At 41.3% G+C, this 19,286-nt stretch overlaps 1 protein-coding gene across 1 annotated transcript in view; it reads right to left on the bottom strand.

Annotated features, from left to right (window-relative positions):
- LOC117518638 (unconventional myosin-IXb) overlaps positions 1-19,286 on the bottom strand; it is a 195,017-nt gene that overhangs the window by 63,014 nt on the left and 112,717 nt on the right. Inside the window, 1 exon segment of the mRNA XM_034179841.1 lies at positions 5,073-5,167. Coding sequence (XP_034035732.1) covers positions 5,073-5,167 — 95 coding nt within the window.

Genomic DNA, 19,286 nt, shown 5'->3' with positions numbered 1-19,286 from the left:
AAATAAAGCCGATGGGTTTCAATTAGACTGCTGCAGACTGCGATATGCAATTTTAACAAAGGCATTTACCTACCCTAGAATATCAAAAGTTAATGTTGCATTTTCTAACTAAGTCTAACATAACATAGAAAATCACGTACAACTTCTACACAAAAATAAAATCTGACTTACATGTTATAAAAAAAGAAAGAACAAAATTTAATATATAATGTCATGGATGCACTCGCATCCATTCAGCTAAATACTAGAGAAAAAAATGCAAATGGGATGCAAAGCTAACTACAGCGCTTGTATGATCTACCCCAAACCTTTCATACGCAAATAGGCTGACGTGTGAACACCTGGTTTGTTTGTCACTGCACGTTATAGACCATTACATTATTTTATTATAGGTGCCACAGGGGAGCAACTACCATTTACCATTTATTAAGTCCCTTCGACTGCTCCCTTGTTTGCACTTGGGGTCGCCACAGCAAATCCGAGGTGGATGTGCATGTTGAATTGGCACAAATTTTATGGCAGATGCCCTGGCAGGGGCAGGGCTGAGGTTTGAATCGGGAACCTTCTGCAATGAAACCAAGCGCACCAACCCACTTGTGCACTTGGTTTGTGCGCATCATTATTTTATTGCAAAAATTCACAGCTTTGTTTGAATAAAAAAATAAGTAAATAAATCTGCCAGTAAAATAGGACATGTCTGTTCGTGCATGCATGGTCACCTGCTGTGCACAAGGAGTGTGGATCACTGTGCACCTATGCAGTGTGTTGTTGTTATTGTTGAGTGACACCAACAGCCACATCAATCTCTCATTTATACTGTGCATTTGTATCACGTGTTATTTGACCATAATAAATATTACATGACATGCCAGTGGGGGAGTGGGGAGGGGGAAAAGTTGTGCGGACAGCTACAGAGCTGTCAATACACAACTGCTCCAGCCACCAAGACATACTCCCGTGACCCACTGTGGCATGCTTCTTTAAACCCAGCTGCTGAATTTTTGAGTGGGAATAGTCTCAGTACATATTTTGAATATGTCCACAATATGCTCAGATTTTCACCCTGAACCACATCGCTGATACCCATTCTTTCAGTGACAGTCCAATGGATGTGGCTGAAGTGGACCCCACAAATGCGTAGCCCAATCCTTCTCAAATAGTGGGGCGTGCCCTCCTGGGGTGTGTGTGGTGTGATGCCGGGGGGAGCACGTGTGACCGGGGGGAACATGCTTTTTTTTTTCCTGTACTAGAAAAAAGTGTAATTGCACATCAACTACAGTAGGTGGCAGTGGCACGCTCATTGTCAGAGTGTGCGCAGGGAGTATTGAGGACCCTAGCATAATGGAACACAGCTCTATGTTGGGGTTTTTTCACACTACAGTGGGAGACAAGGAAGGACCGCTGTGTCTTAAAATGTTGGCAGCGGACAGCATGAAGCCAAATAAATTAAGGCGTCACTTAAAGACATTACACCCCAATCACGCAGAAAAGCCGCTTGAGTTTTCTTCAGCAAAAATGTGCTGAATATTGCCAGCAATCATCCCGCTTTGTGAATGCTACTTCAGTAAACCAGCGAGCACCATAGCAGAGGAGCTGAGCAGCAGTAGACATGGCCTCTGTCATGCTGGATGACGCAAGTGCTGCAAAAATAAAAAATAAAAAATAAATAAATAAAAATCGCCAAAAGTAATAATAATAATAAAAAAAATCAGCACAAATTGTTTTATTCATTTTTGTTTTGTCCGTTAAAGTGTTTTATTTATTGTGCTCCTAAGTGTTCTGATGAATTTGAATTTATTATTTATTGATTTTATTTATTTAATTTTGTTTTTCAGTATCAAAGGGCAGTCGGTCAAAAGATGTTTATAGTTAAGGATTTTTTTATTTCAAGCAAAGTGATACAAATTTTTTTCTGTTACAGACTAAAAAACAATGCTAATAAAGTCATTCTTTGCTGTAAGTTGATCTAATGTTCTTTTTTGTTTTCTTTAATGTTAATAAGGTTACAATGTTATGCAGAGGTGTACTAACAATTTTATGGACAAATTATACTATTTATAATCACGGCAGAGAGTGGGGCGCGAAATGTTAAATGTTCCTAAAAAGATTCATATTTCAAAGAATACTTTAGTAATTTAATGACTTACTTAATTCACCCACGACCCACCCACAATTATTCAGAATGGTTTTTTTTGTTTTGTTTTTTTACTTGGCCCTACCAACCGCAGTGTCTGCACATCTCCAGTCTACAGGGTCCAATACTTTACTGATGAGAAGCAGAAAACTGCATCAGCATATACTGTAATACTATTTTCATATAATATTCTCTCTGTAGACCCACATACATTTGTATTAATATTGCGTAATTGTAGCCTAACATGGTCCACTTAGTAGTGCTGAAAGGTCTCACCCGGGGAAGGGGAGGGGGTTTAAAGTCAGCACTGTTTATTGGATTACAGATCCATCTTAGTGTATTTCAATAAGGCATAATGAGACCGAGGACCATTAAGGGCTAATCATGTTGGAGATGCCCACTTACTGTGACCACTTCCTGAGCAGCTGCTGCCTCAGGCATTCCCTTGTTGAAATCAAAGCTTCTCTCTTTAGAAAGCACAATTTTACACATACACTAATGAAGCACAAAGCTGCTTCAGTGTCACTTCTTAGTCCTGAAATCATCAATTTAAAATTGTACTCACTGTCCTGTGGAACACTACAGCATTTGACTTTTATGTCAATACAGCGTAACAGTCGTTTTATATACATCACATTAAACAGCTGTTCCTTCTTCTTTATGAGGAACCGAAGTGACGTAGCTGAGCCGACTTTGATCTGCTCCTACTGAGAGCCTAGTGGCTACAAGTTTCACTCTGTGTACAAGCTGCACCAAGGACGAAACACATGACTGATGACAATGACTGTTTAAAAAAAGACTTTAGGCTGGGTGACCTAAAATTAGCATTTCAGTGTAATTTGAAGCATGAACAGTGACAGCATATATCATGGTCAGGACTCTTTCCAGAAATTTAGATCATTGGGGGGGGGGGGGGGGGGGGGGGTATCCCAGCTGAAAACTGTTGTGCACTTGAGAAGCCCTTGTTTGAGATGGTGCCTGTAAATAATTTAATTCCTTGTCATGGAAACTGCTTGAGAAATGCAGAGTGGTCTTTTTAAAGAAGCCCCTCTGTGTTTGCAGTCCTCTGGGTGCGTTTCTCAGCCCGCTGCCACTTGCCCCACCACCAAGAAGAAAAAACAACTTATTTTAAAAGACGAAAATGTCACAACAGTCCCTTTATTAATGCCAGTGTTTACCACAGCCATCCTTCGTCTCTTCAGCATTCTGCTATTGTCCATTACAAACGTGAGAGACTGAAACACTCAGTGAGAAAATTGAGCTTATTATATATATATATATATATATATATATATATATATATATATATATATAAACATTTTTTGTTGTTGTTATGGCCGGGTCTGAAGTTAGAGAGGTGGGTCTATAACACATTGAATCATCACGAGATTATGGCGCTTTAAGAGATTTCACAGGAACAGAATGGCACAGAGGAAAATAATGCAAAGTTTTTTTTAACAATATTACCAGAAAAAACAGAGAGGGAACACCCTTAATTTGAAAACCGGCATAATGGTGCAGCACCATTATTCCACTTCTTAGTGAGAGCCTTGATAGTATTTAGGTTTTTCATAAATTTCAATATAAATGCTTCTAAAAGTGAAAAGCACTGGCATGGCAAATGTACAGTATAGCAGCTATTAGTAAGTCCCTTCGGCTGCTCCCTTGTTTGCACTTGGGGTCGCCACAGCAAATCCAAGGTGGATCTGCATGTTGAATTGGCACAAGTTTTACGCCGGATGCCCTTCCTGACGCAACTCCACATTACATGGAGAAATGTGGCAGGGGTGGGATTTGAACCCGGAACCTTCTGAACTGAAACCAAGCGCATTAACCACTTGGCCACCACCCCTGCTACAGTATAGCAGCTATTAATGTACTATATTTGTTTATATAACAGCGGAGTGGATCCTTGTCATTTGATTGGTGCTTTGTATGTCACATGACATGGATTAATTCATCCCATTTGTGTTGCATTGCATTTAGAGTGCAAATTTGGTTCCATACGTTTAGTACCATTGCACTCTGCACACACACGGGAACGCATGTCCTCGCACACGCGCCACACGTGCTCGTGCTCCGCCCCCCCCATGAGGTGATTTTTTTTTTCACCTCATGAAATATTTGTACCACTGAACTCATAAACATTCATTATTTGTATAATATATATGTAATTGTATTTCTAAGATGTTAGCACAGTGGCACAAGCTGTCAGCATGGTTGCCACGCAGTGAAAGCGTCCCAAGGCAAAGCCACCTGTTCCCCACTCTCCTGGAGTTGCATTGAGAAGGGCATCTAGTGTAAAAGTTGTGCCAACTGTGGCTACCCCAAGCAAAAACGGGAGAAGCCAAAAAAAAAAGTACTGCATTACTCGGACAAAATTCATTAAAGAGGTATTTCAGACAACTGATTATGTAAAAGTAAGTACGTCCCTTCGGCTGCTCAGGAAATCTATGGTGGATGTACATGTTGAAATGGTGCAAGTTTTACGCCGGATGCCCTTCCTGACGCAACTCCACTATACTTGAAGAAATGTGGCAGGGGTGGGATTTGAACAGAGAACCTTCCACACTGAAACCAAGTGCAGTACCCACTTGATCACCACCCCTGCCAGACAACTGTAAAGCTGCAATAAAAAGAAATAAGAAAAAACAAAACTAACACCCACAAATATAAACTTTTAAGCTTCTGTCTTTACATATTAGAAATTTCCTTGTTGAGCTTTTATTTTAATTATGTATTTATTAATTAGTGTGTCCAAAGCAAATCATCACCCCACTGAATCTGGTCTGCTCTGTTCAAATTATTGTGGTCCTCCAGAAAAATAGTTTGACTTGACTGACCAATTCTTTGTTGAGAGTAGGTGCTCACAATGACTGATTAGACATACAGATTCAAACATCTGTGTATCTCCGTCTACCCAGAGTTAATTACTTACCCTCGGACCACTCCACTCTCAAGGTAATTAACCTGGATGAATTTACCAAAGCGGCTGGAGTTGTTGTTGTGGGCTGTTTTAGCATTCCCAAAGGCCTGGCAAGGACAACAGAAAAGAGAGAGAATAAAGGAATAAGTCAACAGAGAAATAGTAAAAAAATGTTTCATAAATCAGTTGCACAACTGCACTGCTGTATTCAACCTCATTAAACCTAAAGGTGAATAGTGACACCACTGTGCTTTTGCTTTTTTAGTCATCTTCAACTTTCAACAGCCCAGTTATGTAAAAAATTAAAACATGAAAAGCAAAAATAACTTTCAAAAGCTACAAAAGTCAATTTATATCATTCCAAATCACAACACAAGTTTCAACAAGGCACATCACAAGGGTAAGTTCTAACCTTACCAACTCTCCTGAGTAAGTACGTAGGCAACAGTGGTAAAGAAAAATTCCCTCAGGTGTAATGTGAGGAAGAAACCTAAAGCAGATCAGACCTGGGTGTGGGGGGAACCAATTGCTTACTAACAATGACAAAGACCTAATAAGTAAAGTACCACAAAGAATTTTCAAACATACAAAACAAAAACAAATAGGTCATGGTCCTTAGGTTATAGCCATCTTATATATAGTCCTTGAACAGCTGCCATCCAAAAATCTTCCTCAGACAGGCTGCATCTGTCTTTGTATTATCCACTTCACTGCTACAGCAAATACAAACATCACAAATACCATTAAACATAGCTAAAAGGAGGCAAAGGCTTTGAGATGAGTCTTAAAAGAATCAACTGAAGTGGTCTTTCTAAAATCAAGCCTGCTGATTTCTTCTTAAAGTGGATATGACACTTAAAGACAACATAGTCTTATTACATGTAACAAAGGTTATATAATTCTGACAAACTAAGCGTTTTGGGAAAATGGACGCAGTTCTCCTGTTAAATACAACATTTGAATGTGCCGCCACTGAAAAATGTGCACACCCCGTGACCAGCTTCCTGCTGAGCATCAAGCCTGAAATACGTCATTACGTGTAGGCCGTATCGGCTTGCACGCCTGGCGGCCGTTGTTTACACTTTTTTTAGCGGCAGAAACTTTGATTAAACACAGCTCTCAGGGACTTGTTTGTTGATATGCCCAACCAGTGTGTCGCAGCATATTGCACAAACACAAGGGCGAAAGGTTTTAGCCTTTTCAAGTCCAGGCAGATTGATCGAAAGCCGCGGTGTTGTGCGATGCACGAAATGTCAGGCTGCCGCTCGCTCCGCTCGCACACCTGCATTTGCTCCCAACAGCAGACACTTTCCTCTACCGTCTCCATGTTCTCGCACCGCTCACAGGAACACATAAAATGTCAACCCCAAATAATATGTTCACAATAATCTTGAAATGGTCAAGGAACTTGTAAAAATATCAGTGCAACATGTAGTAAACACGGCGGCAGCATGTTCGCTGTTGTTTTCAGCGATCTTTTTCGACAATTTCGCCGTTTATTTCCTATTCTTTCGTGAAAATAACGTAACTAAACATGGATGATTGCAATGCCAGGCACTCGAAAACGGCAAAAACCCAAAGGTAATGATGGTGGTCCGCAAGTAATAGCTACAATATCGCGGCTCCGGAAAAATTACAAAGCCAGTAAACAGACGCTAGAATCGAAAATGCTATAATTAGAGTGTTATAAACAGCAGCAACAAAAATCAAAGCCTCCCTTACCATTCCATATTCTGCAGCCTTTCAAAATCCATCGGAATTGGCATGTCTCTTGCCTCTGCTTCGGCTCCGCCATAAACACTGTCAGCATTATTTTCGCTGCCAAAATGCTCCTGGTTTGAATGTTCGTCCGAAAGATACGGCTGCAATCCGTAGGGTCTAATCACTGCTGCAACATCCTCAGGATCCGAGTCAGAAATAATCCACACTTGAAGAGGAGTCAAAAAATTTCTCGATCTCGTCACTGTCCATGCTGAGGTCTATCTGTTCCTGTTGTCAATCTAACAGACAAAGACAGGACTCTACACGTTGCGATGTCACAGCATCACGTGACCGCTGATGGAATGCTGCCAGCGCGCTTTCCAAGAAACACACTTTCGAGAAACTGTACAAACTTTATTTCTCAGTGATAATTAAAACCACTTTCAACTTACTATACTGTATGTATATTTTGATATTTATATCAGTTTTACCTCATTTTTTAGGTGTCATATACACTTTAACCCTAGGTATAGAAAGTAAATGCACATCCTGAAACCACAGGGCAGGAGAAGGCACATAATGCTTCATAAGTTCCTCAAGATAGTGCACAACTATTTAGACCTTAAGATGTCAGCAACCACTCATTAAATCTGATCATAAGTTAAAGGGACAGCCACTAAAGGCCAAAACAGAACAGATGTAATCAGTCTCATGCTTTTACTTAAAACTCAAGCAGTGATATATCCTGCGTTTGTTTCAGGCATTCTTTGTGGTTTTCCTCCAAAATAAATAGCCACAATTTGCAACATCAGCATCAGCTGTAAGAACTGTATAACTCTGAAGGAATTATTATTATTTTGTTGAGTTGGAACAGCAACACAACAAATGGCTTTATAAGATTAAATCGGGTTCGTCCTGTTTACCACAACAACAGGGAAGGAAAAGACACTCTGGCATAAACCAAAAATGTTTTAGTATTAATCTGCCCTCTGGTGTGCAAAACAAAACATTTGCTAAATGCAAGCAAATATTTGAGAAACAACTACCTGTATTTTGTGCATGTAGTATTTGTGGCTTAATGTGTAGAAATATGAAATGCAAACTAGACTGTTCACCATGACGTCAGAGTGGTTCATTTGTGCTGTTATAGTTTTAGAGCTCCACTGCATGCTCAAAAATTCAAATACCTTTCCTACAAGCAATGTATGTGGTAGTGCACATACACACCCTGTTGTAGATGCACATTCCCAAATATTCCAGCAGGTGTGAATGCAGGTGGCAACATATGCTGCCCTTTCTATCCATTCTTTAATCCCGGTTTAACTTTCCTGTTCTTTCATCCATTTCATCCCATATTTGCCCCTGTATTAGGCATCATGTTTCTCCTCATGGCTGCTCGCTTAACACATCCGTGTCAGCTGACGTGAAGGGTGGAGTGCACAGACAAACACACAATGTGCACAGTGTTTTAGCAAGTCAAAGAGAAAGTGAACGTAAATTCAACTATAGCTGTTCGTAATTTTCCATAACCCATCCAGCATTCATTAACCATCCAGCAGGTGGCAGACACATCGCTGTTTTTTTTTTTTTTTTTTTTTATTGCTCTGGTGAATCAAAGTTCACCAATATCTAATCATTTCATCCTCACTATATGCCATTTTAATTTGGTTGAATTACTCGATTATAGTTTTTATTGTTTTGAGTTGTTGTTTACACAAGCTGGCTGGGATGGACTTGTCTCCATTGTAACTGTCCATGCCCTTTGTTGTTACTGAGGCCTCAAAACCTGAATATGAACCGTGCTAATTTCTAGGATTATACTGTTGAGTGTAACACCACAATTGGGCAATTTCAGAACTATCAGCTGCCTTATTCAAGCCAACAACAACAAATCTCTATGAGAACAAAGACATGTTTATATGGTTTCAGCAACTAATGGCACAGAAGGCAATGTGACAATGTGCATAGTTGTTCATAATTGGGGACCTCACCCTCCATCTTTCTTTTCTCCTCAAGACCTTTCCGATTGTTGCCTTTAGTGCACGTGTAAGAGACAGAGCATAGGTCAGTGATGATAAATGAGATTTGGAGGGCCTCTACAGTGGTTTCAGACTGAACAGTAAGCACCCACAGTTTGTGTCTGGGCATTAAGCTAATGGTAAACCAGCCAGGAGCACACAAGACCTCACTGAGGGGCCTTCTTAATGCATTGACACGGTAACAGAATAGCCTCTTTTTTTTCCCTTGATGCACATGCTCACATGGTTACACACAGACAAACACATACACACAAATACACACACAAGAGATAAAAGGCCACCGCAGGGGAAGCTGACTCTGTGCATGTTAAATAGGAAGCATTGTTGTCCAAAGCAGTTGCAGGCTCATGTGGACAGAGCTGAACATGCAGTGATTAGAGCTAAGCAGCACAAGCCTCTACAAGCACCGGTTAAAATTCCTTATAATAAACTGTTGACCCATTTCTATGTATTCTGCTGAAGTTTATTCTTGCACTAAATATTTGCTTGGTCCAATATTCAAAAGCAACAAAGCTAACAGTCACTGTGAAATAGTTTTGAGAGTAAAGGGAAGTATGAGGCAAGGGCTGTTGCTTGTCGCTGGATGAGGAAAGACACAGTCAGGGTTTAGTAATAGTGCTCGCTATCCGTGACCAGAATCACTAATCATCAGTCTAACCTGGAATTGGACAGACAAAGCTCATAACCACTCAGTCAGTGGGGTTAATTGCTTTTCCTTTCCTCCTTTGTTTGCTGGCATGCCTTGTGTATACATAGCATGCCAATTCCTCCACATTGGAAGAGTCTGTGTATGTGCATGTTTTACTGTATTGCTTGTCTGAACATTTTGCATGCCATTAATTTCAACTGTTGCAGAGAACCATCACTGCTGTTGCCATAAATAAGTATAGTTTAGGAACAGACGTACCCCATAGCACAAACCTTTCCTAATTCACCCTCCCCAAACCTGTAACCACCCTGTAATTCTCAGCAACCTCCATATAACTGCAGCACAGAGAGAACACTAAACATATTACAGCATCATTCGTATTCGAACATGCCCATCTGCAGACAGCGGTTGGTTGGAAGTTTCTAATGGTATGAGGAAGTGGTGTGATAACTTGCCAAACCATGTCCACAACCTGATCTGCATATCTTGAAAGTAGGTGTTGCTCTCAAAGAGAACGAGAGAAGACTAATAAAGCATGAGAAATAAATAAAGGGAAAGATAGAGAAAGAAGGGAAACATCATTCAGTGTTGTGCACATAAGACTGTGCGTGCACATTTTCGAGTAAATGTGTACGTGAGCATTTTATGATGCAAAAGGTTGAACAATTCCTTTTTTGTGGTTTGCTGGTTTATCAGGCGACTCGTGTCCCTGAACATTTCCACTTCAGAGCAAGAACTATAAGAACGTCTCACATCCCCAATCAAAACAGTCACAAACAAAAGTGGGGCGTGTCTTTACACAGTGTAGTCTGAGCGGTTTGTGTGAACATAAAGTACAGTTAAGAAGTAAACATCAACACAATTACTCTCAAAAATGGCTATGCTACAGCAGTTGGCACTATAAATCTCATTTCATCTCATAAATGGCATTCAGAAATGACTATAACTTTTAGTAAGATTAAGTAGTTAATTCCATCATCTGAATAGTTCAACAGACCCAGGTGAGGTTGAAAGAGGGATTTGGGATCTGCCTCTAATTGCTACGACAATGAAGCTTTGCTGCATTTTTTTTTTTTTTTTTTTTTTAAGAGTCCAACGGCTGAACAGAGCTTCAGTTAAACTTTTCCATGAGTGCTGCCAGGTCCCTGACACAGACACCTCATTGCAGTGTGGACGCATGCACAAGAGGCCTTTTAATGTCCAACTGCCGTGCCGACAGTTCTCATAATCAATGAGCAACAACAAGCTGTTGCAGAAACTCAAACCTCTATGGACGTGTTCACTCATGTAGCTGCATGTACTTTATCTGCTCCGTGCGCTTTATTTACACAACAATATCAATCATATTCAGCATTCCAAAACCAACTGATACAACTGTGAACACTTTGCCACTCAGGATTCAACTGGAAAGCCAACATCCTGGCTAATAAATTACATAATCACAGGCAGATGCACTGTTGACACAAACCTCCATCAGCCCTTAGTGACAAAATAATACTTTGTTGCTGTTCTGAGTGTGAAAAAACCTTTAGTGAGATCACATGATGTTGGTAGCAGCTGAATGCAACCGCATCTGTACACAGTTCCTTTTCTACATGTCGCCTTGGTTCAAGTCAGTACTCGATCCCACAAACTTCAAAGCTATCAAGATTAACTCAGCTGAACTGATATTCTTTGACGTAGTGTGCAACACTGTTAACAGTGCTCACAGTAGTTAATTTAAATGTTCACTGTAAGAATCCACACATCATGTGCAAGGTCACATTTTAAAGAGAATTACTCATCTCTTTAAAGAGGAGTAGTTTGCACTTAACTAAAAGATTGTGGACACAGAGTATAACAACTTTCCTCCATCTCTGAGTAGCTGTGTGATTCAATACAGTGATAGTTAAGAATTGTGGTGTGATCAGCTTTCTTTTGACGTGTGCATCTGAGAGGTACCCAGGATTGGTTATTTTTATTTGTGAAATGTTGCCAAGGTTAGAGTGATTTTGCCGTTGTCTGATGCTGCAATTGTGATTCTTGCTTTTCTGTCATCCAGAACTGATTACTGTAATGTTTTGTTCTTTGGCCAGCTGCGTGCAAGAGGTCTTCAGATGATTCAGGATGTGGCTGGTGAAACTGTGACAAGTCAATGAAAATTTCATCATATTACACCGGCAGGGTTCTAGCTAGAACCATGTCAATGCCAGGTAAATTGCGTGAGCACGGCTCACAACCGGGGGGATGCAGGGACCCCCGGCGGGGGTCAAGGGGGCAGAGCCCCCTGAAGCTATAGGGTTTTGTATCTCTAAAAATGTTACTGGCAAGCCCTACTTTAACCAATTTTGAGTGGTTGTAGATCGGGGTGGACAATCATGTGCCATGAAGGTCTGAGACACTGCAGGTTTTCTTTATTACCAATCACCTAAGCAGGTGATTTCATTAATGATCAGGTGTTTGTGTTCAGGGGAGAAGCTCATCAGCAACCCACCTGCTGAGGTGAGTGGTTGCAGGGAAAACCTGCAGTGTCTCGGCCCTCACTGCCCACCCCTGTTTTAGATGCACTGAAAGCAAGAATAATAGACAAAAAGACATTTATGTTGTAATATTTGTAATACCAAAGTTCTTTTTAAAATGTTTCTGTAAAAGTCTAAATTAATAAAATAATGTTGAAAAGGTTAAAAACACTAATATTTGATGGGTATATAACATTTGCGCTCTTCTTCAAAAATGACACACTGTACCTTTTAATCCTGTGAAGCAGGCAGCTTTTCTGTCATGAGTTTTTTTTCCTAACACAACAACTAACTGCCTTGCTTGAACAACTTAGGTCAGCTACGTAGGGAGGTGCCAGTCCATGAATAATTTTATAGGTTAGTAGCAGAACCTTAAAATCTGATCTTACTGGGACAGTAAGCCAGTCAAGAGACGCCAAAATGAGTGTAATGCGGTCAAACTTTCTGCTTCATGTCAAAAGTCTGGCTGCAGCATTCTGAACCAATTGGAGACCCCTAATGCTAGACTGCGGTAAACCAGAAAATAGAACATTGCAGTAGTCCAATCTAGAAGAGATGAACGCATGGATCAGGGTCTCAGCATCAGCCATAGACAGGATGGGACGAATCTTCGCTATATTTCGCAGGTGGAAGAAAGCAGTCCTAGTAATATTTCTAATATGGAGGCCAAAGGACAATGAAGGATCAAAAATTACCCCAAGGTTCCTCACTTTGTCAGTGTGATGTATGACACACGAGCCAAGGCTGTTAACTGGTCAAATTGATGCCGATGTCTCACTGGACCAAGAACCATCATTTCAGTCTTATCAGAGTTTAAAAGTAGGAAGTTTCTAGACATCCAACTTCTCATTGCTGCAAGGCAATCTTCTAACGACTTTATGTGAACGAGATTACCAGCAGTTATCGGCATATATAACTGAATATCATCTGCATAGCAGTGAAAGGTAATCCCAAAACGCTGCAATATGTGCCCAAGGGGTGCTATATAAAGGGAGAAAAGCAGGGGGCCTAAGACAGACCCCTGAGGAACCCCAAATTTCATGTCACTAAGGTTAGAGGTAGTGTTACTGTACAAAACACAGTGAGAACAACTGGTCAAGTATGACGTCAGTCATGCAAGGGCACTCCCAGTAATCCCAAAATGATTTTCCAGCCTATCAAGTAGAATATGATGATCCACTGTATCAAATGCAGCACTGAGATCTAACAGCAGCAGAACCGTAGTGGTGTCAGAATCCATTGTAAGCAGAAGATCATTCACCACTTTAGTGAGAGCCGTCTCTGTGGAATGATATTTTCTAAAAGCAGACTGCAGTGGCTCAAAGAGATTATTCTCAGTAAGATAGTCCATGAGCTGCCGTGACACCACTTGTTCCAGAATTTTAGAGCAAAATGATAGATTTGATATCGGCCGATAGTTTTTCAATACACTAGGGTCAAGATTAGGTTTCTTAAGTAATGGTTTGATCACTGCAGATCTCAAATGTTTAGGAATAGATCCAGAAGTTAAAGAAAGATTAATAATTTCCAGCACAATCGGCCCAAGAGTGGGCCACAGGTCCTTAAACAGTTTTGTTGGTATAGGATCAAATAAACAGGTTGTGCTTTTTGTTGACGTTGGGATACTATCAAATATAAAAAGAGAGCGAGCTACAGGTGGTTGTCCATGAATAAGCGTTGCCACCGTGTCGAACAAGAACTTTGAGTTATGCTTGTTTTTGCTGATCAAATCAGAGTAATAGGTCCGCTTTGTAGCCAATAATGCATGTTTATAGTCTAAGATAGCATCACGCCACGCAAGGTGGAATACTTCTAATTTGAACAACGCCATTTCCGTTCTAGACCTCTTGCTTTATGCTTGAGGTCACGCAGGTAATCGTTGAACCAAGGTGACTGCAATTTGGGGAAGCGCGGTTTCAACACAGGTGGTGCAATCATGTCGAGTGTCGTTTTGAGCACTGAGTTTAAACTATCACAAGTCTGTATACTGACTGGGTATTTGTCAAAAGTGAGTCTAAGACATCAAGCAGTCTAGCTTCTAGTTCAGTCTTAGTTGAGGAGTTGATGCATCGCTGCAGTGATAAATAAGGTTGTTGTTCCACTAAACACGGCAGCAAAACTGTAAACGTAAGTGAGTGATCAGAGACCACTGATGTAAGAGGCACGATGTCAATATTCGTGACAGCAATACCACGTGCGAGAACCAGATCCAGGGTATTTCCATTAATGTGCGTCGAATCCCGAATGCATTACCGAAATCCTAATCAAATCAATTCAAATCAAATCAATTTTATTTATATAGCACCAAATCACAACAAACAGTTGCCCCAAGGTGCTTTATATTGTAAGGCAAAGCCATACAATAATTACGGAAAAACCCCAACGGTCAAAACGACTCCCTGTGAGCAAGCACTTGGCGACAGTGGGAAAGAAAAACTCCCTTTTAACAGGAAGAAACCTCCAGCAGAAGCAGGCTCAGAGAGGGGCAGTCTTCTGCTGGGACTGGTTGGGGCTGAGGGAGAGAACCAGGAAAAAGACATGCTGTGGAGGGGAGCAGAGATCAATCACTAATGATTAAATGCAGAGTGGTGCATACAGAGCAAAAAGAGAAAGAAACACTCAGTGCATCATGGGAACCCCCCAGCAGTCTAAGTCTATAGCAGCATAATTAAGGGATGGTTCAGGGTCACCTGATCCAGCCCTAACTATAAGCTTTAGCAAAAAGGAAAGTTTTAAGTCTAATCTTAAAAGTAGAGAGGGTGTCTGTCTCCCTGATCCGAATTGTGAGCTGGTTCCAGAGGAGAGGAGCCTGAAAGCTGAAGGCTCTGCCTCCCATTCTACTCTTACAAACCCTAGGAACTACAAGTAAGCCTGCAGTCTGAGAGCGAAGCGCTCTATTGGGGTGATATGGTACTATGAGGTCCCTAAGATAAGATGGGACCTGATTATTCAAAACCTTATAAGTAAGAAGAAGAATTTTAAATTCTATTCTAGAATTAACAGGTAGCCAATGAAGATGGCTCCACAATTTGCAAAATGCATCCACAATTTCCATAAATGATTTGCAGAGGGGATCAAAAGTCTTATTTATATGAACGTTAAAGTCACCAATGATCAGAATGTTATCTGCTCTAGTTGACAAGTTAGAGATGAACGCACCAAATTCATCTAAGAATTCAGAATATGGGCCAGGAGGCCTATATACAGTGACAAAGTAATACGGCTGATTTTTATTCTTCTGACCTTGGCAATGCGTAATATCCTGAGCGGAGCGGAGAATCAGATGCTCAAGCGAGTTATCTTTGTGACCCCCAACAGCTAATAATCTAAACCTAGATTTATAAATAAGAGCAACACCCCCGCCTTGCTTCGCATCACGAGGGACATGACTAAATGTATATGCTGGTGGGCAGGCTTCATTTAAGGGGAGGACAGCTGTAGGTTTAAGCCAGGTTTCACATAACCCAATCATATCTAAGTGATGATCAATAATTAAATCATTAATCAACAATGATTTTGAGGACAGTGATCTTATGTTAATGAGACCCAGTCTAAGGACCTCAGTGGGGCTGACAGTTGACCTGTTTGGGTTTAGGGGTGGTTCCAGAGTGGCATATATAAGATGCCTAGAAGTAGGTTTAGGTTTGAGACATTCCACGTGCATTGTAGGTAGCAGACACAAAATCTTTGCTATTACTGGAACAACCACAGGGCAATCCTCAATTTCAACATGATCCAATATAGTAATGGGTATTAAGTTTGCAAAGCATATCCCTCTATGATTTTTATGGACACGTCTATGGGAGCAGGGCACAGTCTCAACTTGTTGAATTTCCCCCCCTGGCAGATAAACTGCACTATTACCATAGTGGATTTTCTGCACTAATTTCCCCGCTAAGCTAATGGATTCCACACCCACATTTGTCATAAGCCTTGCAGGGTCTCTAATCACCTGCTCCGTGGTCTGCTGTAGATTCCTAATGTTACCCTCCCTGTAGAGCTCTGTCTATGTTCGCAGACAAGATGGCGGCGCCTTCCCCAGTAGGGTGGAGGCCTCCGGCATCAGCAGACCACGATGGCCCCAGAACAAAGGCCAGTTATCAATAAAGCTAAAGCTTGCTGTTGACAAAACTGCGCCAGCCACCTATTTAATGATGACAGCCTGCTAAACACCTCATCAGTACCCTGGGAGGGAAGGGGACCAGAGACTATTAATCAATGCCGACACATCTTTCTGGCAAGGTCACAAGCTCTCTCTATGTCCATTTTTGTGACCTCTGAGTGCTTCATCCTGATATCATTGGTGCCGACGTGAATAACTATGTGACTATATCTCATGTCATGTTCCTTCGTCTGTCTTCCCTTCTGCAGCATCAGCAGCCTAAGATAGGATGCAATGTCGGGAGCTCTGGCCCCAGGAATACATTTAACGTCAGCCGGCATCTGTAACCTGACTTTGTGGGTGATAGAATCCCCTATCACTAAAGTCCGGTGTTTCGGCCTGGAGATAGGAGTGGAAGTCACTTGTGAGCTCGGAGAATTCACATCAGGTAAATCCAAGGGGGAGAACTGATTCACAGTTCGCAGTAGCGAGTGTGATCGGGGTAAACATTTCAGTTAATTTTTTTTGGAAAATCTGTGCCAGGCAGGGGAGAAAATTTGAACCCGACAGCCAGGAGGACATCTGCAGTGCTGGTCAGTACTGCCCAGCGCAGCCCACAGCAGCTAGAACCCTGTACACTGGTTACCTGTTCACGTGGGGGACAAATTCAAGGTACTGTCACTGACCTATAAAATACTGAGTTGGTATTTGCCACTTAACACGGTTGATTTGGTTCAGCGATATATGGCAGCACGTGCCCTATAATTACCGGTAAATAGTCTGTTGCGTATTTTTAAGAGAAGTGGTAAGACAGCAGGTGGTAGAACTTTTTCTTTTTTTCCACATTTAATGTGGAACAGTCTAAGCAGCTGAGCTTGATGAGGCTTTTAAGATGAGATTTAAAACTGTTTTTGGCAACCTGCCCCATTTATGGTGGGTAATGTGTCTTAAGACGCTATCTTATGCTGCGTTTACACATAGGCAGGACGCATTACAAATGTCATATTTCTGTCATTCATGGCACATTCCTGACATTCTTAACACAACTTAATGCATCTGAATAGGTTTCCGAACAGTAATAACATGGAACATTATTATTATTATTGACCATGCATAATGATTCGTGATAATTCGCTAGCAATATATGCCATTAATCGTAATGCATTGTAACAAGTTGCAACAGTTCCTGAGGACTCCTAACATCTCTGCCCTGAATCATCATATTCGTGATCAACGGCCAAGAATATACACTTCGTGACATGTCATTGTTATGTATAAACGCAGCATTACACACAGCACAAAGCAATGCATGGTGCAACACAATTATCATCAATAGTTTTCAAATGATGCGGCCATGGGTGTGCTGTTCTAAAAAATGAGGTGTGGTCAGGCTCAGTGTTGTTACATTGGTATCATGAGGTAGCAGAAAGCTATTGCGCCACAGAGAGGAAGACTTGCGACCAGAAGATCCCCGGTGCGATACTCAGTCATAGAGGAAACTGATTAAGGGAGCAAATGAGATTCACCCTGAGATGCTGAAGTCTCTGGATGTTGTTGGGCTGTCATGGCTGACACACCTACACAATGTTTCATGGAAATCAGGGACAGTACCTCTGGAGTGAGAAACTGGGGTGGTGGTCCCATCTTTAAAAATGGGAACCAAAGAGTGTGCTCCAATTATAGAGGAACACTTTTCAGCCTCCCTGGGAAAGCCTATGGCAGGGTACTAGATAGGAGACTTAGACCGTTAGTCGAACCTCAAATTCAGAAGGAGCAATGCAGGTTCCCTCCTGGTTGTGGAACAGCTCATTTCCCTTGCAAGGATATTAGAAGAGGCTTGGGATTATAACCAATGAGTCTACATGTGTTCTATGGACTTTTAAAAGGTGTATGCACTTTTCATGGGCAGGATTTAGAAGAGCAATCAGGGACTGGAGAGTGTCCAGTTTGGTGACCTCAGGATTCTATCTGTTTTTTTGTGGATGATGTGGTTCTGATGGCTTCATCAGGCAGTGATCTTCGATGTGCACTGGCCAGGTTTTCTTGTAGAGTGTGAGGCAAGTGGGATGAGGATAAATGGACTGCATTTATATAGCGCTTTTCCATCTGCATCAGACGCTCAAAGCGCTTTACAATTATGCCTCACATTCACCCTGATGTCAGGGTGCCGCCATACAAGGCGCTCACTACACACCGGGAGCAATAGGGAATCAAAGGCCTTGCCCTAGGATCAGCACCTTCAAATCTGTGACCATGGTCCTGTGATGGAATAGGGTGCATTGTACTTTCTGGGTCAGGGGAGAGTTAGTCTTCTTCACAAGTGGGGGTAAATTGTATCGTGAGATCAACAGATGGACTGGGGTTGCATCTGCCTTCTGCAGACACTGTACCAGACAGTCGTGGTAAGGGGTGGAGGGGGAGAGAGAGAGAGAGAGAGAGAGAGAGAGAGAGAGAGAGAGAGAGAGAGAGGACAAGACACTATTTAACAATTAATTGAAGCTCCTATTCTCATCTATAGTCATGAACTTTGGGTAACGACTGAAAGAACAAGGCCGCGGACACAAGTGATTAAAATCAGATTCATCATCATGCTGGAGGGTAGAGCTGAAACAACTAATCGAGTTAATCGATTAAAACCGATTATTAAAATACTTGTCAACTAATTTAGTCATCGATTAGTTGCTAAATAGCTGTTTTAACACAAATGTCTCGTTTCTTCCATATAATCAACCAAGCTTTGCTTTGAATCTTGAACCAATGAGTGCTTCGAGCTGCTGCTTCATTGGTTTCATTTGTTTTATTTCACTTTATCTTAATTTTTCTCCACTAAAACCCTAAAGAGCATATGTCTGTGAGGAATATTTACCTTTATGTTAAACTGACCTGTTATGGTCTTCTGAAACAGTTGATAGATGTATTTTATGCTAATGCTGATGCTAACGCGTTAGCATGTCTGTGGCGTTTTCAATGTTAAAGTTAGCATTAAGCTGCTGGCATTTCAGCATGTTTGTGCATTTGTTTTCTGTATAATAATTGATGGCTCAATGTTGTCGTAAAAGAGTCAAATGTATTACAAATTAAAATATTTTTTAATTTATTTTTATATTAATAATAATAGCAGGGGTGGTGGCCAAGTGGTTAATGCATGTGGTTTCAGTGCGGAAGGTTCCGGGTTCAAATCCCACCCCTGCCACATTTCTCCATGTAATGTGGAGTTGCGTCAGGAAGGGCATCCAG

Source organism: Thalassophryne amazonica, chromosome 10, assembly GCF_902500255.1.
Source record: "Thalassophryne amazonica chromosome 10, fThaAma1.1, whole genome shotgun sequence".
In the NCBI taxonomy this organism is placed as follows: domain Eukaryota; kingdom Metazoa; phylum Chordata; class Actinopteri; order Batrachoidiformes; family Batrachoididae; genus Thalassophryne; species Thalassophryne amazonica.
The sequence above is the reverse complement of the archived record's forward strand: the minus strand, read 5'-3'. Positions and strand labels throughout refer to the sequence as shown.